Raw genomic sequence first — 22108 nt, forward strand, 5'->3', positions numbered from 1 at the left:
TTGGAAGGATACACACAGTTTAGGAGAGACAGGCAAAATCGAAGAGGGGGTGGGGTAGCATTATATGTCAGAAATGACATTGAGGCAGAAGAACTCAAATTAGATCCCAGAATCTTTGTGGGTTAAACTATTGAATAAAAGATCTGGAGGATTAGTGGTAGGAGTGTTACAGACCACCCAACTCAGATATTCAGAAAGATGTTGCATTGTACAATGTAATCAGGACTGCATGTAGCAAGGATGTGGTTGTTATAATGGATTTAAATTTCCCAAACATACAGTGAGGGAAAAAAGTATTTGATCCCCGGCTGATTTTGTATGTTTGCCCACTGACTTGGAGAAGATCTGCAAAGAGAAGTGGGACAAAATCCCTCCTGAGATGTGAGAAAACCTGGTGGCCAACTACAAGAAACGTCTGACCTCTGTGATTGCCAACAAGGGTTTTGTCAGTCGATGGAGTCAAATACTTATTTCACTCATTAACATGCAAATCAATTTATAACTTTTTTGAAATGCGTTTTTCTGGATTTTTAGGTTGTTATTCTGTCTCTCACTGTTAAAATACACCTACCATTAAAATTGATCATTTCTTTGTCAGTGGGCAAACGTACAAAATCAGCAGGGGATCAAATATTTTTTTCCCTCACTGTATATTTTGTAAGTCACCCTGGACAAGGGTGTCTACTAAGAAATAATAATAAAAAAAAAAAAAAAAATAATAATAATAATAATAATAATAATAATATTTATTATTATTATTATTATTATTATTATTATTATTATTATTATTATTATTATCAGGTTACTGTTAGTGTTCAGGTGACTGTCTTGGTGATCAGGTGACTGGCTGTGTCTCTCTCTGTGATGGGTGAGTGGAGGAGCCCTGGGCGTCCCAGAGTCATTGTGTGCGTCTGTGTGTTGCTGTGGTGAGTTTGCGGTTTGTCACAATGTCACAACGGTACAGGGGACCCTCAGCCTCCCTCCTCCAGCTTCCTCTACCTGCCTGTGTGCTTGTATCTGAGACTGAACAGCCCATGCTGCTGGGTGTAGAGCTGACCATGCTTGTGAGTCTTTTTACTGTATATATACAGTCATACAATAGATTACATTACATTACATACAGCTCGGCCCACTGCCACTGTGTCTGTGTCTCCAAAGAGACCCTGGTACCCTGGAGAGATGCTCACTCTGCGCTGTCAGATATCAGGGTCTCTCTCAGGCTGGACCTATCTCTGGTTCAGTGGCACACAGAGGACTCCTGTGGAGTCGAGTCCCAGATACACCAACACCCTCACTGTGTCTGCTGTGTCTCAGCAGTACTGGTGTCAGGGTCAGAGGACAGAACGACCACAGACCTCACAGCCCAGTGCTCCTCTTGGAGTGACTGTGACTGGTGAGTGCACTGTGTCTATCACTGTGTCTATCACTGTGTGTGTGTTTGTGTGTGCGTGTGCGTGTGCGTGTGCGTTTGTGCGTGCATGTCTGGTCAGTTCACTGCAGCTCCTTTACAGTGTACAGAGACAGGAGATCGAACTGTTACATGTGCTCTGTCCACAGCTCTGCCCCACGCCTCCCTGACCGTAGAGCCGCACTGGAGCCCCATCTACACTGGAGAGACAGTGTCTCTGAGGTGTGGGCTCTCAGGGGGCTACACGGACTGGCAGTATCACTGGTATAAAGATGGGAAACGCATTGAAGATGCCCAGCCTGCTGGACACACTGTGACTGGGGACAAACTCTCCATAACTGCAGTGTCTGTGTCTGACGGGGGGAAGTATCACTGTGAGGGACAGAGAGCAGACAGACCCCTGTCCTCACAGCGCAGTGACCCAGTCTCTCTCTCTGTGTCAGGTGAGTGTCTCCTCAGTCCTGCATTACAGATGAACTGAAACTCACTCGCAGAACGCGGTGGTCACAAATGTGCACTTATCATTTATTTAGGACAGTGTTAATGTAAGACTAATACAATTTGATTACACTCATATGCAACATGAAGCGTCTGTTGGGTTACAGGAGAGGAACAGATAATCCCTGCTCTTCTCCCTGCCCCTCCAGACACGGGACAGTCAGTCTCTCTTGGCAGCAGGCAGCCGGTGTGTCTTTGTCTTCTGCTCTTCTTCTCTCTCCTCCTTTTTTTTTATCTTCAGTTGTAGACTTTTACAAGTATTAACCCAGACACTCAGATTATCATCCAATAATATCGATGCCATTTCCCTGATGTTGTCTGGCTCAGGTCTTACCGTGACACAAGACTGCGCTGCCCTTGTCCGTGAGATTGTTCATTCATTTGAGTTTGAAGAACCCAGTCTGGATGCATAGATGGTAAATGTATTTATTTAACATGCCAGGCCTGGAAGGGGCCCGACACGGAAGCACTCTACCTCAGCAGAGACTTATTGAACAGCACAAGAGGTCAGCCTTATATACATAACAGGACATGTGGATCTGTGGCCGATGTCTGCCAGAGTGTTATCTCGAGGTCAGATTTCTGACCCTGGTAATGTTCATGGTAGTCTTCCTCGGAAGAGGTGTGGGATCCAAAGAACAGATGTCTTCCTTTGATATACTAGGAAAGGTCCGATCCCACGGATCTTATTTAACAACTGTCAATCGCTCATTAACAAAAACAGTTCCTGCCTATCTGGAGAAACAATTAAGTCACTAACGGATTTTCAACAAAACAGCTGTAGGCTATTTCGGCACTGTGTGATCTTTTATTACTGACAGGAGTTTCTAACAAATTAACCTTGTTGACCTATTGCTTAGCCTGCTAAAGCTAATCTGCTCAGTCTGTATACAAGCTACTTCTAATGCTAGTGTTAATATAAAACATTATATAATTATCACAAAAGACTTTCTTCAACTTTCCTATACAGCGTCTTCAGAGATGGATGGGTTTGTAAATAGTATTAAAAACATTGATGTAATTATGCTACAGGAGACATGGTGCAGGTCTGACACTTCCACTCACTGTCCCTTGGACTACAGGGAGGTCATAGTGCCTTTGCTGAAACACAGCACAGTCCGGCACGGCAGAGACTCTGGGGGAAATATCATTTGCTATAAAGCAGAGCTCACCAAATCTATCCAGCCCATTAATAAAGGAGAATCACATATGTGGTTAAAAATGTGTAAAAATATGGTCTCAAATAAGAATGACATCTACCTGCATGCAATAAACATCCCACCCTCAGAATCCCCGTGTTTTAACGAGGACATATTTTCTAGGGGAAATCTGTGGAGATCTGAATGCCAGAAAAGGCACCTTACATGACTACTCGCACACAGGGAGTCAACCACATATTTGGTCAAAATTCCCTTTACTCCACTCCCACCAGCTCCCACAGAAATAGTTACAACCGGGAGACAAACATACATGGGAGACAGTTACTACAGCTCTGTCAAAGCCTGGGCCTGTACCCTGTTAATGGTAGGATCCGAGAGGACTCTCTGGGAAGATGCACCTACAGCTGGACTCTTGGAAGCAGTGTAGTAGACACCATCACCGACCTCAACCCCTCCTGTATTCGTGAATCCACGGTCAGGCCTCAATCCCCTCTGTCAGATCACAGCCAAACCACTGTGTTTCTTAAAGAACAGAGCGAAGCAGCACAGCGAGCTGTACAACCTCCATCAGTCATACAAAAGAATACCAGAAAGCAATGGGAAACCCAGAAATACAATCACTGATGGACAACTTTCTGGTCACCACATACCCACACTGTACACAAGGAGTAAATCTGGCTGTAGAAAAATGAAATAATATATAATAATAACAGATAACTCTGAAATCTAAATTAAAAATTAATAAAAGAGCAAACAAATTGAAAGACAATAATTGGTTTGACAAGGAATGTAAGAAATTCTGAAAACAACTTTGATAATTATCAAATAATAAACACAGACAACCAGACATCAAAGATCTACGCCTTAGACCCCGTTCATATTTGAGATTTAGGGCGGCCCAGGTCTGCCTTAACTCAAATGTGAACGGTTTCAAAGATTTAAGTCGGCCTGGGCCGGATCAAAACTAGTCCCGCTATTTGACCAGGCCTAAATCGTTTCACCCGGCTGAAAGGCGGCCTAAATGTGACTGTGACGCGCCGGGCCCTGAGCCGGTGGAAAGCGTCAGCGCGTGACGCAACTCAAGCCCCGCCCCCAGAGTAAACACAAAGTAAACACAGAGTAAACACAGAGTAAACACAGACACCGACACAACTGCACTGCTGCAAGACACAGTATTGTCTCTGTATTGTTTGAATGTCATATCGATCGCTAGCTCACATCTTTATATATATTATAAAAGTCTAGGCTAAGTAAAGAGTTTAATGATGTAAACAGTTTAAATATAAATTAAATAAAAGTGTGTGTAGCTGGTAAACTTGCTATTGTTTGTTCTTGTACTAAGTATGATTGAAGTCTGGAATTTAACAGCATGCATTTTACACGTGGAAATTGCATTGTGAAATTGAGAACGGGACCATAACTTTATTAATTATCCGAATTTTGCATTAAAACGGTATAAGCAGGTTTCCATTCAAATCAATGCATTTTAAAACGAGACCAGCAATTTACTATGCAATCCAAAATGCGATTATATTGAGCTGAGCAGTACAATCACAAATGCCGGCGTTGGAGGTGACAACTGGGACGATGCAGAAATGAAAGCGCTGTTTACAATGTGGATGAACAGAAACCGCAGGAAGTGCACAGCGCTGCTATGAGGATATTATAACTATAGACGCGTCACAGAGGCTGCTTTCCATGCATACGATTGCACACTAATGCACACGATTTATTGTGATTTAATGCAGATGTCCTAGTAAAGGTGCTTCCCTTTCGGGTGAATTGTATAACAGCTTTTTAAACTTGCAGAACTGAAGATAGGCATTTGAAAAAGGAAATATATGAATTAGATTCCCCATTGAACCAGCACATTTTTAATTATTTTAGAAAGCTTCGGCTGCAAAGGGTTAAGATTACTTTCAAAGAAAATATAGAACCGATCAATAGCCTATATATTCACATCGATATTAATAAGTTGTGATTATAAACACATCGTACACACCTGTAATCAAACCTAATGTCCTGCGTCACTGGTTTGTTTGAGCAGATTTGTTTATTCCCGGCATGCATTTCGTGTAGGCCTCCTTTTCGCCGGCATATGTGAGGCGGCCCAGAGGCGGCCCAGGGCCGGCCTAGTAAGTGTGAACGGGGTCTTAGTTACTGCGAGACATTAATTAATTACAAACTCACATTCAAAAAGAAAAAGAACAACCACATCAATAAAAAACTGACAGAGATCAAGGAATAGATGATGAATAAACCTGACGAATTGGCTATTGAAAATGGAAACACATGGAAAGAACATTTTGAAAAAATATACAAAACAACAACACAAAATGATCAAACTAAAACAAATGGAATTGTCAATTAAAGACAATCAGAAGCCCCTGGACTCCCCGATCACTGAGTGGAACTGAAGGAGAAACTGCAGGCCCTCCAGAACAGAAAAGCCAGCGGGGCAGACAGCCTCTCCAGTGAGATGCTGAAACACAGCAGCCCCAAGCTGCAGGAAGCCCTGCTCAAACTCCTTAACACAACTCTAAAGGTGGGACATTTCCCTGACATCTGGAATCAAGGGTTAATTACCCCCTTACATAGAAATGGAGACAAATTCGACCCCAACAACTACTGGGGCACCTGTGTGAGCAGTAACCTGGGGAAGGTGTTCTGCAGCATCATCAACACCCGGATACTGGCTTCAAGACTGGATTCTGGATTCAAGTCTTCAAAATCATGAACGGCATCGACCACATCAAACCAGAGGAGCTTTTCCAGATCAACAGGGACACACGCACCCGGGGACACAAATGGTAATTGGGCTTCAAGGCATTAAAGACAGAAAACAGGAGACACTTCTTCACGCAGAGAGGCGTCACAACCTGAACAAACTCCCCAGCGATGTGGTTGAAGCTGAAAATTTGGGAACATTAAAAAACAGACTGGATAGGATCCTTGGATAACTCAGTTATTAATGGACACCAAACGAGCACAATGGGGCGAATGGCCTCCTCTCCATTGTAAACTGTCTTATGTTCTTATGTTCCTCAACACACACTGTCCTGAGTAAGAGTCAGATTGTCTTCCTCCCAAGACACCGCACTACAGATCATATCTACACCCTACACACTCTCATAGAGAAACATGTAAATAAAGATATAAAGAGATTTACAGGAGCTCAGCCTGTCCTGACTGTGTGCTCTGTGTTACCGGAGCTCAGCCTGTCCTGACCGTGTGCTCTGTGTTACAGGAGCTCAGCCTGTCCTGACTGTGTGCTCTGTGTTACAGGAGCTCAGCCTGTCCTGACTGTGTGCTCTGTGTTACAGGAGTTCGGCCCCGGCCTTTCCTGACTGTCTCTCCACTGGGACAGATATTCGAGGGAGACTCAGTGACTCTGCGCTGTGAGGTTACAGAGGCGTCTGCAGGCTGGAGGTATTACTGGTACAGAGCTGGACAGAGCAGGGCTGGACTGGACAATGTGTGGTACAATGACAGATGGGTTTATCTGCAGCCCCTCTCTGACAGCAGCAGCGGAGCTGGAGGCACCTTCACCATCAGCGCTGTGACTGGGACACACAGAGGGCTGTACTGGTGCAGAGCTGGGAGAGGAGACACACCCTATTACACTCAGTACAGCGGGGCTGTGACTCTGACAGTGTCAGGTGAGTGATGCAGTGTGTTAATAGGACACACTCTGGACTGTGTTCATCTCTGGAGTGGCCTTTAGTGGTATGGTAAAAAGTAGACAGACATGCAAAAAAATTACTTAAAACAAATCATTTATTTAGTGCAGGCAGACCAAGACCATACTCTAAAAACTATATATATAAATTAACAGCAAAATATGTTCAGTGCACAATATCATATAAAAAGTTAATTCAACTAAGTGGTTAAATGTAACGAAGGGCATTACAACTGTTGAAAAACAATATCACGCAGAACAATCATGCTATCCTCTCTGTTTTATTCTATTTGATTAACTTAACTTTGACTGCACACCTGAGCTGAGCATGATAAAAACATATCCACAGTTAATTTAAGCAGTTTCAAATCAAATAAATAAGCCTACCAAAAGGGCAAGGACAAACATATTAAATAATATTTATAAAATCTATTTCGTCCACAAGTCCAACCTAGAAAAAGGACAAGCAGAGTGCGAGATAAAAACTAATTCAACATCTGGGAAAACTCCATGGATAAAAGTGCGGGATACAGTTTAATTGGAAATCGTCACACCAAGCACATAGAAAGGAGAACTGACTGCCGCAGCTCTCCCTTCCTTTCTGTTTAGAAATCGACTTCAGTTGGATATATCATTAAAAAAAGTCTAAAGTAGATGTTTAAATATTACATTTTCATAACTTTGAATAAGTTTGATTTGATAAAAGATTCATGAATTTGCCCAAAAAAAAATTACATAATATTTTTGAGGGGACAAAAATCTCACGGCACACTTGGGGAGTCCGCATGGCACACCATTGTTCCACTTCACACGGGTTGAAAACTGTGGCACTAAGTAGGAAAAGTAGGAAAGTAGTACGAAAATCCTGAAATGTCTGTACCTTAATACCAGGAGTATAAGGAACAAGATGTTAGACCTAGAATCCACAGTGCTGGCGTGTGACTATGATGTTGTAGGAGTGACAGAAACATGGTTTACAGAAAATAATGGGGATGAATACAAGTTGGAAGGATACACACTGTTTAGGAGAGACAGGCAAAATCGAAGAGGGGGTGGGGTAGCATTATATGTCAGAAATGACATTGAGGCAGAAGAACTCAAATTAGATCCCAGAATCTTTGTGGGTTAAACTATTGAATAAAAGATCTGGAGGATTAGTGGTAGGAGTGTTACAGACCACCCAACTCAGATATTCAGAAAGATGTTGCATTGTACAATGTAATCAGGACTGCATGTAGCAAGGATGTGGTTGTTATAATGGATTTAAATTTCCCAAACATACAGTGCGGGAAATAAGTATTTGATCCCCGGCTGATTTTGTATGTTTGCCCACTGACTTGGAGAAGATCTGCAAAGAGGAGTGGGACAAAATCCCTCCTGAGATGTGTGCAAACCTGGTGGCCAACTACAAGAAACGTCTGACCTCTGTGATTGCCAACATGGGTTTTGTCAGTCGATGGAGTCAAATACTTATTTCACTCATTAACATGCAAATCAATTTATAACTTTTTTGAAATGAGTTTTTCTGGATTTTTAGGTTGTTATTCTGTCTCTCACTGTTAAAATACACCTACCATTAAAATTATAGACTGATCATTTCTTTGTTAGTGGGTAAACGTACAAAATCAGCAGGGGAACAAATATTTTTTTCCCTCACTGTATATTTTGTAAGTCACCCTGGACAAGGGTGTCTACTAAGAAATAATAATAATAATAATAATAATAATAATAATAATTATTATTATTATTATTATTATTATTATTATTATTATTATTATTATTATTATTATTATTATTATTATCAGGTTACTGTTAGTGTTCAGGTGACTGTCTTGGTGATCAGGTGACTGGCTGTGTCTCTCTCTGTGATGGGTGAGTGGAGGAGCCCTGGGCGTCCCAGAGTCATTGTGTGCGTCTGTGTGTTGCTGTGGTGAGTTTGCGGTTTGTCACAATGTCACAACGGTACAGGGGCCACTCAGCCTCCCTCCTCCAGCTTCCTCTACCTGCCTGTGTGCTTGTATCTGAGACTGAACAGATTAGTAATTCATGCTGCTGGGTGTAGAGCTGACCAGGCTTGTGAGTCTTTTTACTGTATATATACAGTCATACAATAGATTACATTACATTACATACAGCTCGGCCCACTGCCACTGTGTCTGTGTCTCCAAAGAGACCCTGGTACCCTGGAGAGACGCTCACTCTGCGCTGTCAGATATCAGGGTCTCTCTCAGGCTGGACCTATCTCTGGTTCAGTGGCACACAGAGGACTCCTGTGGAGTCGAGTCCCAGATACACCAACACCCTCACTGTGTCTGCTGTGTCTCAGCAGTACTGGTGTCAGGGTCAGAGGACAGAACGACCACAGACCTCACAGCCCAGTGCTCCTCTTGGAGTGACTGTGACTGGTGAGTGCACTGTGTCTATCACTGTGTCTATCACTGTGTGTGTGTTTGTGTGTGCGTGTGCGTGTGCGTGTGCGTGTGCGATTGTGCGTGCGTGTCTGGTCAGTTCACTGCAGCTCCTTTACAGTGTACAGAGACAGGAGATCGAACTGTTACATGTGCTCTGTCCACAGCTCTGCCCCACGCCTCCCTGACCGTAGAGCCGCACTGGAGCCCCATCTACACTGGAGAGACAGTGTCTCTGAGGTGTGGGCTCTCAGGGGGCTACACGGACTGGCAGTATCACTGGTATAAAGATGGGAAACGCATTGAAGATGCCCAGCCTGCTGGACACACTGTGACTGGGGACAAACTCTCCATAACTGCAGTGTCTGTGTCTGACGGGGGGAAGTATCACTGTGAGGGACAGAGAGCAGACAGACCCCTGTCCTCACAGCGCAGTGACCCAGTCTCTCTCTCTGTGTCAGGTGAGTGTCTCCTCAGTCCTGCATTACAGATGAACTGAAACTCACTCGCAGAACGCGGTGGTCACAAATGTGCACTTATCATTTATTTAGGACAGTGTTAATGTAAGACTAATACAATTTGATTACACTCATATGCAACATGAAGCGTCTGTTGGGTTACAGGAGAGGAACAGATAATCCCTGCTCTTCTCCCTGCCCCTCCAGACACGGGAAAGTCAGTCTCTCTTGGCAGCAGGCAGCCGGTGTGTCTTTGTCTTCTGCTCTTCTTCTCTCTCCTCCTTCTTTTTTATCTTCAGTTGTAGACTTTTACAAGTTATAACCCAGACACTCAGATCATCATCCAATAATATCGATGCCATTTCCCTGATGTTGTCTGGCTCAGGTCTTACCGTGACACAAGACTGCGCTGCCCTTGTCTGTGAGATTGTTCATTCATTTGAGTTTGAAGAACCCAGTCTGGATGCATAGATGGTAAATGTATTTATTTAACATGCCAGGCCTGGAAGGGGCCCGACACGGAAGCACTCTACCTCAGCAGAGACTTATTGAACAGCACAAGAGGTCAGCCTTATATACATAACAGGACATGTGGATCTGTGGCCGATGTCTGCCAGAGTGTTATCTCGAGGTCAGATTTCTGACCCTGGTAATGTTCATGGTAGTCTTCCTCGGAAGAGGTGTGGGATCCAAAGAACAGATGTCTTCCTTTGATATACTAGGAAAGGTCCGATCCCACGGATCTTATTTAACAACTGTCAATCGCTCATTAACAAAAACAGTTCCTGCCTATCTGGAGAAACAATTAAGTCACAAACGGATTTTCAACAAAACAGCTGTAGGCTATTTCGGCACTGTGTGATCTTTTATTACTGACAGGAGTTTCTAACAAATTAACCTTGTTGACCTATTGCTTAGCCTGCTAAAGCTAATCTGCTCAGTCTGTATACAAGCTACTTCTAATGCTAGTGTTAATATAAAACATTATATAATTATCACAAAAGACTTTCTTCAACTTTCCTATACAGCGTCTTCAGAGATGGATGGGTTTGTAAATAGTATTAAAAACATTGATGTAATTATGCTACAGGAGACATGGTGCAGGTCTGACACTTCCACTCACTGTCCCTCGGGCTACAGGGAGGTCATAGTGCCTTTGCTGAAACACAGCACAGTCCGGCACGGCAGAGACTCTGGGGGAAATATCATTTGCTATAAAGCAGAGCTCACCAAATCTATCCAGCCCATAAATAAAGGAGAATCACATATGTGGTTAAAAATGTGTAAAAATATGGTCTCAAATAAGAATGACATCTACCTGCATGCAATAAACATCCCACCCTCAGAATCCCCGTGTTTTAACGAGGACATATTTTCTAGGGGAAATCTGTGGAGATCTGAATGCCAGAAAAGGCACCTTACATGACTACTCGCACACAGGGAGTCAACCACATATTTGGTCAAAATTCCCTTTACTCCACTCCCACCAGCTCCCACAGAAATAGTTACAACCGGGAGACAAACATACATGGGAGACAGTTACTACAGCTCTGTCAAAGCCTGGGCCTGTACCCTGTTAATGGTAGGATCCGAGAGGACTCTCTGGGAAGATGCACCTACAGCTGGACTCTTGGAAGCAGTGTAGTAGACACCATCACCGACCTCAACCCCTCCTGTATTCGTGAATCCACGGTCAGGCCTCAATCCCCTCTGTCAGATCACAGCCAAACCACTGTGTTTCTTAAAGAACAGAGCGAAGCAGCACAGCGAGCTGTACAACCTCCATCAGTCATACAGAAGAATACCAGAAAGCAATGGGAAACCCAGAAATACAATCACTGATGGACAACTTTCTGGTCACCACATACCCACACTGTACACAAGGAGTAAATCTGGCTGTAGAAAAATGGAATAATATATAATAATAACAGATAACTCTGAAATCTAAATTAAAAATTAATAAAAGAGCAAACAAATTGAAAGACAATAATTGGTTTGACAAGGAATGTAAGAAATTCTGAAAACAACTTTGATAATTATCAAATAATAAACACAGACAACCAGACATCAAAGATCTACGCCTTAGACCCCGTTCATATTTGAGATTTAGGGCGGCCCAGGTCTGCCTTAACTCAAATGTGAACGGTTTCAAAGATTTAAGTCGGCCTGGGCCGGATCAAAACTAGTCCCGCTATTTGACCAGGCCTAAATCATTTCACCCGGCTGAAAGGCGGCCTAAATGTGACTGTGACGCGCCGGGCCCTGAGCCGGTGGAAAGCGTCAGCGCGTGACGCAACTCAAGCCCCGCCCCCAGAGTAAACACAAAGTAAACACAGAGTAAACACAGAGTAAACACAGACACCGACACAACTGCACTGCTGCAAGACACAGTATTGTCTCTGTATTGTTTGAATGTCATATCGATCGCTAGCTCACATCTTTATATATATTATAAAAGTCTAGGCTAAGTAAAGAGTTTAATGATGTAAACAGTTTAAATATAAATTAAATAAAAGTGTGTGTAGCTGGTAAACTTGCTATTGTTTGTTCTTGTACTAAGTATGATTGAAGTCTGGAATTTAACAGCATGCATTTTACACGTGGAAATTGCATTGTGAAATTGAGAACGGGACCATAACTTTATTAATTATCCGAATTTTGCATTAAAACGGTATAAGCAGGTTTCCATTCAAATCAATGCATTTTAAAACGAGACCAGCAATTTACTATGCAATCCAAAATGCGATTATATTGAGCTGAGCAGTACAATCACAAATGCCGGCGTTGGAGGTGACAACTGGGACGATGCAGAAATGAAAGCGCTGTTTACAATGTGGATGAACAGAAACCGCAGGAAGTGCACAGCGCTGCTATGAGGATATTATAACTATAGACGCGTCACAGAGGCTGCTTTCCATGCATACGATTGCACACTAATGCACACGATTTATTGTGATTTAATGCAGATGTCCTAGTAAAGGTGCTTCCCTTTCGGGTGAATTGTATAACAGCTTTTTAAACTTGCAGAACTGAAGATAGACATTTGAAAAAGGAAATATATGAATTAGATTCCCCATTGAACCAGCACATTTTTAATTATTTTAGAAAGCTTCGGCTGCAAAGGGTTAAGATTACTTTCAAAGAAAATATAGAACCGATCAATAGCCTATATATTCACATCGATATTAATAAGTTGTGATTATAAACACATCGTACACACCTGTAATCAAACCTAATGTCCTGCGTCACTGGTTTGTTTGAGCAGATTTGTTTATTCCCGGCATGCATTTCGTGTAGGCCTCCTTTTCGCCGGCATATGTGAGGCGGCCCAGAGGCGGCCCAGGGCCGGCCTAGTAAGTGTGAACGGGGTCTTAGTTACTGCGAGACATTAATTAATTACAAACTCACATTCAAAAAGAAAAAGAACAACCACATCAATAAAAAACTGACAGAGATCAAGGAATAGATGATGAATAAACCTGACGAATTGGCTATTGAAAATGGAAACACATGGAAAGAACATTTTGAAAAAATATACAAAACAACAACACAAAATGATCAAGCTAAACAAATGGAATTGTCAATTAAAGACAATCAGAAGCCCCTGGACTCCCCGAGTGGAACTGAAGGAGAAACTGCAGGCCCTCCAGAACAGAAAAGCCAGCGGGGCAGACAGCCACTCCAGTGAGATGCTGAAACACAGCAGCCCCAAGCTGCAGGAAGCCCTGCTCAAACTCCTTAACACAACTCTAAAGGTGGGACATTTCCCTGACATCTGGAATCAAGGGTTAATTACCCCCTTACATGGAAATGGAGACAAATTCGACCCCAACAACTACTGGGGCACCTGTGTGAGCAGTAACCTGGGGAAGGTGTTCTGCAGCATCATCAACACCCGGATACTGGCTTCAAGACTGGATTCTGGATTCAAGTCTTCAAAATCATGAACGGCATCGACCACATCAAACCAGAGGAGCTTTTCCAGATCAACAGGGACACACGCACCCGGGGACACAAATGGTAATTGGGCTTCAAGGCATTAAAGACAGAAAACAGGAGACACTTCTTCACGCAGAGAGGCGTCACAACCTGAACAAACTCCCCAGCGATGTGGTTGAAGCTGAAAATTTGGGAACATTAAAAAACAGACTGGATAGGATCCTTGGATAACTCAGTTATTAATGGACACCAAACGAGCACAATGGGGCGAATGGCCTCCTCTCCATTGTAAACTGTCTTATGTTCTTATGTTCCTCAACACACACTGTCCTGAGTAAGAGTCAGATTGTCTTCCTCCCAAAACACCGCACTACAGATCATATCTACACCCTACACACTCTCATAGAGAAACATGTAAATAAAGATATAAAGAGATTTACAGGAGCTCAGCCTGTCCTGACCGTGTGCTCTGTGTTACAGGAGCTCAGCCTGTCCTGACTGTGTGCTCTGTGTTACAGGAGCTCAGCCTGTCCTGACTGTGTGCTCTGTGTTACAGGAGCTCAGCCTGTCCTGACCGTGTGCTCTGTGTTACAGGAGCTCAGCCTGTCCTGACCGTGTGCTCTGTGTTACAGGAGCTCAGCCTGTCCTGACCGTGTGCTCTGTGTTACAGGAGCTCAGCCTGTCCTGACCGTGTGCTCTGTGTTATAGGAGCTCAGCCTGTCCTGACTGTGTGCTCTGTGTTACAGGAGTTCGGCCCCGGCCTTTCCTGACTGTCTCTCCACTGGGACAGATATTCGAGGGAGACTCAGTGACTCTGCGCTGTGAGGTTACAGGTGCGTCTGCAGGCTGGAGGTATTACTGGTACAGAGCTGGACAGAGCAGGGCTGGACTGGACAATGTGTGGTACAATGGCAGACGGGTCTATCTGCAGCCCCTCTCTGACAGCAGCAGCGGAGCTGGAGGCACCTTCACCATCAGCGCTGTGACTGGGACACACAGAGGGCTGTACTGGTGCAGAGCTGGGAGAGGAGACGCACCCTATTACACTCAGTACAGCGGGGCTGTGACTCTGACAGTGTCAGGTGAGTGATGCAGTGTGTTAATAGGACACACTCTGGACTGTGTTCATCTCTGGAGTGGCCTTTAGTGGTATGGTAAAAAGTAGACAGACATGCTAAAAAATTTCTTAAAACAAATCATTTATTTAGTGCAGGCAGACCAAGACCATACTCTAAAAACTATATATATAAATTAACAGCAAAATATGTTCAGTGCACAATATCATATAAAAAGTTAATTCAACTAAGTGGTTAAATTTAACGAAGGGCATTACAACTGCTGAAAAACAATATCACGCAGAACAAACATGCTATCCTCTCTGTTTTATTCTATTTGATTAACTTAACTTTGACTGCACACCTGAGCTGAGCATGATAAAAACATATCCACAGTTAATTTAAGCAGTTTCAAATCAAATAAATAAGCCTACCAAAAGGGCAAGGACAAACATATTAAATAATATTTATAAAATCTATTTCGTCCACAAGTCCAACCTAGAAAAAGGACAAGCAGAGTGCGAGATAAAAACTAATTCAACATCTGGGAAAACTCCATGGATAAAAGTGCGGGATACAGTTTAATTGGAAATCGTCACACCAAGCACATAGAAAGGAGAACTGACTGCCGCAGCTCTCCCTTCCTTTCTGTTTAGAAATCGACTTCAGTTGGATATATCATTAAAAAAAGTCTAAAGTAGATGTTTAAATATTACATTTTCATAACTTTGAATAAGTTTGATTTGATAAAAGATTCATGAATTTGCCCAAAAAAAAATTACATAATATTTTTGAGGGGACAAAAATCTCACGGCACACTTGGGGAGTCCTCATGGCACACCATTGTTCCACTTCACACGGGTTGAAAACTGTGGCACTAAGTAGGAAAAGTAGGAAAGTAGTACGAAAATCCTGAAATGTTTGTACCTTAATGCCAGGAGTATAAGGAACATGATGTTAGACCTAGATTCCACAGTGCTGGCGTGTGACTATGATGTTGTAGGAGTGACAGAAACATGGTTTACAGAAAATAATGGGGATGAATACAAGTTGGAAGGATACACACTGTTTAGGAGAGACAGGCAATATCGAAGAGGGGGTGGGGTAGCATTATATGTCAGAAATGACATTGAGGCAGAAGAACTCAAATTAGATCCCAGAATCTTTGTGGGTTAAACTATTGAATAAAAGATCTGGAGGATTAGTGGTAGGAGTGTTACAGACCACCCAACTCAGATATTCAGAAAGATGTTGCATTGTACAATGTAATCAGGACTGCATGTAGCAAGGATGTGGTTGTTATAATGGATTTAAATTTCCCAAACATACAGTGAGGGAAAAAAGTATTTGATCCCCGGCTGATTTTGTATGTTTGCCCACTGACTTGGAGAAGATCTGCAAAGAGGAGTGGGACAAAATCCCTCCTGAGATGTGTGCAAACCTGGTGGCCAACTACAAGAAACGTCTGACCTCTGTGATTGCCAACATGGGTTTTGTCAGTCGATGGAGTCAAATACTTATTTCACTCATTAACATGCAAATCATTTTATAATTTTTTTGAAATGCGTTTTTCTGGATTTTTAGGTTGTAATTCTGTCTCTCACTGTTAAAATACACCTACCATCATTTCCTTGTCAGTGGGCAAACGTACAAAATCAGCAGGGGATCAAATATTTTTTTCCCTCACTGTATATTTTGTACGTCACCCTGGACAAGGGTGTCTACTAAGAAATAATAATAATAATAATAATAATAATAATAATAATAATTATTATTATTATTATTATTATTATTATTATTATTATTATTATTATTATTATTATTATCAGGTTACTGTTAGTGTTCAGGTGACTGTCTTGGTGATCAGGTGACTGGCTGTGTCTCTCTCTGTGATGGGTGAGTGGAGGAGCCCTGGGCGTCCCAGAGTCATTGTGTGCGTCTGTGTGTTGCTGTGGTGAGTTTGCGGTTTGTCACAATGTCACAACGGTACAGGGGACCCTCAGCCTCCCTCCTCCAGCTTCCTCTACCTGCCTGTGTGCTTGTATCTGAGACTGAACAGATTAGTAATTCATGCTGCTGGGTGTAGAGCTGACCAGGCTTGTGAGTCTTTTTACTGTATATATACAGTCATACAATAGATTACATTACATTACATACAGCTCGGCCCACTGCCACTGTGTCTGTGTCTCCAAAGAGACCCTGGTACCCTGGAGAGACGCTCACTCTGCGCTGTCAGATATCAGGGTCTCTCTCAGGCTAAACCTACCTCTGGTTCAGTGGCACACAGATGACTCCTGTGGAGTCGAGTCCCAGATACACCAACACCCTCACTGTGTCTGCTGTGTCTGAGCAGTACTGGTGTCAGGGTCAGAGGACAGAACGACCACAGACCTCACAGCCCAGTGCTCCTCTTGGAGTGACTGTGACTGGTGAGTGCACTGTGTCTATCACTGTGTCTATCACTGTGTGTGTGTGTGCGTGTGCGTGTGCGTTTGTGCGTGCGTGTCTGGTCAGTTCACTGCAGCTCCTTTACAGTGTACAGAGACAGGAGATCGAACTGTTACATGTGCTCTGTCCACAGCTCTGCCCCACGCCTCCCTGACCGTAGAGCCGCACTGGAGCCCCATCTACACTGGAGAGACAGTGTCTCTGAGGTGTGGGCTCTCAGGGGGCTACACGGACTGGCAGTATCACTGGTATAAAGATGGGAAACGCATAGAAGATGCCCAGCCTGCTGGACACACTGTGACTGGGGACAAACTCTCCATAACTGCAGTGTCTGTGTCTGATGGGGGGCAGTATCACTGTGAGGGACAGAGAGCAGACAGACCCCTGTCCTCACAGCGCAGTGACCCAGTCTCTCTCTCTGTGTCAGGTGAGTGTCTCCTCAGTCCTGCATTACAGATTAACTGAAACTTACTCGCAGAACGCGGTGGTCACAAATGTGCACTTATCATTTATTTAGGACAGTGTTAATGTAAGACTAATACAATTTGATTACACTCATATGCAACATGAAGCTTCTGTTGGGTTACAGGAGAGGAACAGATAATCCCTGCTCTTCTCCCTGCCCCTCCAGACACGGGACAGTCAGTCTCTCTTGGCAGCAGGCAGCCGGTGTGTCTTTGTCTTCTGCTCTTCTTCTCTCTCCTCCTTCTTTTTTATCTTCAGTTTTAGACTTTTACAAGTTATAACCCAGACACTCAGATCATCATCCAATAATATCGATGCCATTTGCCTGATGTTGTCTGGCTCAGGTCTTACCGTGACACAAGACTGCGCTGCCCTTGTCTGTGAGATTGTTCATTCATTTGAGTTTGAAGAACCCAGTCTGGATGCATAGATGGTAAATGTATTTATTTATTTAACGACTTCAGTTGGATATATCATTACAAAAAGTCTAAAGTAGATGTTTAAATATTACATTTTCATAACTTTGAATAAGTTTGATTTGATAAAAGATTTATGAATTTGCCCAAAAAACAAATTCATAATATTTTTGAGGGGACAAAAATCTCACGGCACACTTGGGGAGTCCTCATGGCACACCATTGTTCCACTTCACACGGGTTGAAAACTGTGGCACTAAGTAGGAAAAGTAGGAAAGTAGTACGAAAATCCTGAAATGTTTGTACCTTAATGCCAGGAGTATAAGGAACAAGATGTTAGACCTAGAATCCACAGTGCTGGCGTGTGACTATGATGTTATAGGAGTGACAGAAACATGGTTTACAGAAAATAATGGGGATGAATACAAGTTGGAAGGATACACACTGTTTAGGAGAGACAGGCAAAATCGAAGAGGGGGTGGGGTAGCATTATATGTCAGAAATGACATTGAGGCAGAAGAACTCAAATTAGATCCCAGAATCTTTGTGGGTTAAACTATTGAATAAAAGATCTGGAGGATTAGTGGTAGGAGTGTTACAGACCACCCAACTCAGATATTCAGAAAGATGTTGCATTGTACAATGTAATCAGGACTGCATGTAGCAAGGATGTGGTTGTTATAATGGATTTAAATTTCCCAAACATACAGTGAGGGAAAAAAGTATTTGATCCCCGGCTGATTTTGTACGTTTGCCCACTGACTTGGAGAGGATCTGCAAAAAGGAGTGGGACAAAATCCCTCCTGAGATGTGTGCAAACCTGGTGGCCAACTACAAGAAATGTCTGACCTCTGTGATTGCCAACAAGGGTTTTGCCACCAAGTACTAAGTCGAAGGGGTCAAATACTTATTTCCCTCATTTACATGCAAATCAATGTATAACTTTTTTGAAATGCGTTTTTCTGGATTTTTTTGTTGTTATTCTGTCTCTCACTGTTAAAATACACCTACCATTACAATTATAGACTGATCATTTCTTTGTCAGTGGGCAAACGTACAAAATCAGCAGGGGATCAAATACTTTTTTCCCCCACTGTATACATATGCATACATACACATATAATTAATAATATAAAAAATATATATAGTAATAATAGTATTAAATGAAAAAGAAAATATAACTATCATGCGCAGCCAGCAACAAGTGGAATGAAAGGCAACTAAAAAGGGATTTGGGTAGCTCAACCTCCAGCTAAGATAGGGAAGGGAGGCTCAATTTATCAAAAACAGACAAAAAGGGTTGCCAAATTGAATAAAACATCTTAGTGGATCCTTGGAGTGTGTATCTGATTTTTTCTAATTTGAGAAATTGCATAGTGTCTCTGATCCAGTGAACAAATGAAGATGGGGCTTCCAATTGAGAAGTATAAGGCGTCTAGCCAGGAGAGTGGCAAAGGCCAAGCAATTTGACTGAATTTGACAGATGTCATCTGGTGAAACACCAAAAAGAGCTATGAGTGGTGTAGGATTAATTTTGAACCCTGTAATCTGAGAAAAAGTCTCAAATATTGAGGACCAGAAAGGAATCATGTTGGGACATGTCCAAAACATATGTATAAGAGTGTCCGGAGCCTGATTGCACCTGTCACACATTGAGTCCAAACCTGGAAAAATCCTAGCCAGTTTGGTTTTAAATATATGGGTACGATGTAAAATCTTGAATTGTATAAACCCATGCCTAGCACACACAGATGAGGAGTGCACCCGAGATAAAATAGTTGTCCACTGCTCGCCATGGAAAGTTAGGCCCAAGTCTTGCTCCCATAAAGTTTTTAATACGGACAGGGAGGGACAGTGTAAGAGAAAGATAGTGGAATAAATCTGGGATATCAGACCCTTGTTACTTGGTAAAACACAGCGTATGGAATCTGTATCAGTTTGCTGGGGAAGTGAAGGAAATTGAGTGAATTGAGAATGTATAAAATGCCTAACTTGCAGTTGGGACTGAGGTAAATTAAACTTATTTGCGAGCTGTTCAAATGACATAAAAATCCTATCTTTATAAAAATACTGAATGGTTATTATCCCATGTCTGTGCCAAACAAGAAATGGCTGGTCATTTCTAATCATAGCCAAGCTGGGGTAGTTTCTTGTGATTGGGGCAAATATAACAGATTCAGGATATTGGCTGCCCAGTAATACATTTGAAAATCATGTAGCGCCATGCCCCCCATTGCCTTTGGTCTTTGAAGGAAAACTCTCTGTATGCGAGGGGATTTTTTGTTCCAAATAAAGGAGGAGATCACTTGATTAAGCTTAGTGAAGAACAATTTAGGGATAAAAATTGGGATGCATTGAAAGAGATACAAAAACTTGGGGAGTATAGTCATTTTAACAGAGTTTATTCGGCCAGCGAGTGACAATGGTATGGTGGACCAACGGATAAGGTCTTGCTTAGTACGTTCTAAAAGTGGGGTAAAATTGGATTTAAGAAGATTAGCATGAGAACGTGTAACTGAAATTCCCAGATATGTGAAATTATCATGGGCAATTTTAAAGGATAAAGTGTGAAGTGGATATTGGGCGGCAGCTTTATTAATGGGAAAAAGTTCACTTTTATTAAGGTTCAGTTTGTATCCTGAGAACTTCCCGAACTGTTCCAAAATGGATATTGCGTGTGGAAGAGTAATAGGTCATCAGCATACAGGGAAACCTTCTGAGTGTGACCTCCCCGTTCTATGCCCTGCCCCTGCTGATTATCATGAAGTGCAATGGCAAGGGGCTCAATAGGTAAGGCAAAGAGGAGAGGGGAAAGTGGACACCCTTGTCTGGTTCCATGCTGAAGAGGAAAATATTTAGACTGGGTACTATTAGTTCGGACAGAAGCAAGAGGGGAAGAGTACAGCAATTAAATCCAAGAAATGAATGTAGGGCCAAAGCCAAACCGTTGTAACATATCAGAAAGGTAGTCCCATTCGACCTGATCAAAAGCTTACTCAGCATCAAGAGACACAAGCACCTCAGGCAGAGGTGTTACTGAGGAAGGGTAAATAATATTAAAAAGCCATCTGAGGTTAAAAAAGGAATGCCTGTTTCGAATAAATCCAGTTTGATCTGGAGAAATTATTGATGGCAAGACAGATTCAAGACGCAGGGCTAAAATTTTAGCAAGGATTTTAACATCCACATTTAAAAGTGATATGGGATGATTTGACCTGCAGTTGAAGGAGGGTTTATTTTTCTTGAGCAATAAGGATATTGAGGCTTGACGAAGAGTAGGGGGTAGGGTTGAGGAATTAAAAGCGTCCAAAAACATAGAAGTTAGCATAGGTGATAACAGTTTGCTAAACTTTTTGTAGAATTCTGCAGGGAAGCCATCAGGTCCAGGGGATTTGCCGGTCTGCAAGGATTTGATTGCCCTAGTTATCTCATCTCATCAGGGGAAACAGGGTTTTCTAGAGAAGACTTCATATCAGAATCAATAGAGGGAATGTTGAGGTCATTAAAAAAAGAGTCAAGAGAGGAAGGGTCTGAAGGCGATTCGGATGTGTAAAAAGATAAGTACAAATTATAGAACTGAACTTTATTTCCTTTTGATCATTTACCAGGCCAGACTGGGACTGAATTTGTGAAATTAAATGGGGAGCAGCTGACTGCCGAAGAAGATGGGCGAGTGCTTTATTGGCCTTGTCGCCATACTCATAAGTTGTATGGTGGGCTTTGTACAGCAGATGTTCTGCCTGTTTTGTAGACAAAAGATCAAATTCAGTCTGATAAGCTAGACGCTCCTTGTAAAGTTCTGGTGTAGGGGAGTTGGGATAAACTTGATCTATTTGAGAAATGAGATTAACCAGTTCTGTCTCCCTGATCTGCGTTTATTATTTTGAACAGTAGATGAAAATTATTTGACCTTGTATATAAGCCCAAAAATATGTCTCCCAAAAAGTGGAGGGAGAAATATCTGGTGTGGTATTTGTTTCTAAAAAAAAATCTATTTGAGCAGTTATAAATTTCAAAAAAATTAGAAACAGACAGTAACAGCGGATTGAATCTCCAGGGATGATGTGTAGCAGATTGGTTAGGAAAACTTAATTCTAAGGTTATAGGAGCGTGATCTGAAATGACAATACTGTTGTATGTGCATGAACGGATAAATGGGAGTAATTTATTGTCT

At 42.4% G+C, this 22108-nt stretch overlaps 2 protein-coding genes across 2 annotated transcripts; both read left to right on the plus strand.

Annotated features, from left to right (window-relative positions):
- Positions 1-1179: 1179 nt before the first annotated feature.
- LOC136768042 (Fc receptor-like protein 2) lies at positions 1180-6733 on the plus strand. Its single transcript, XM_066722097.1, has 4 exons — positions 1180-1330; positions 1558-1866; positions 5580-5714; positions 6390-6733. Exons 1-4 carry the CDS (start codon positions 1180-1182, stop codon positions 6731-6733), a joined length of 939 nt encoding a protein of 312 aa, XP_066578194.1.
- A 1394-nt stretch (positions 6734-8127) lies between these two features.
- LOC136768044 (leukocyte immunoglobulin-like receptor subfamily A member 3) lies at positions 8128-16865 on the plus strand. The gene is made up of 5 exons (XM_066722098.1): positions 8128-8193; positions 9072-9150; positions 9321-9614; positions 14297-14383; positions 16765-16865. The coding sequence occupies exons 1-5, from the start codon at positions 8128-8130 to the stop codon at positions 16863-16865; spliced, it is 627 nt and encodes a 208-aa protein (XP_066578195.1).
- Positions 16866-22108: the final 5243 nt, after the last annotated feature.

This window comes from Amia ocellicauda, chromosome 14, assembly GCF_036373705.1.
Source record: "Amia ocellicauda isolate fAmiCal2 chromosome 14, fAmiCal2.hap1, whole genome shotgun sequence".
Taxonomy (NCBI): Eukaryota; Metazoa; Chordata; class Actinopteri; order Amiiformes; family Amiidae; genus Amia; species Amia ocellicauda.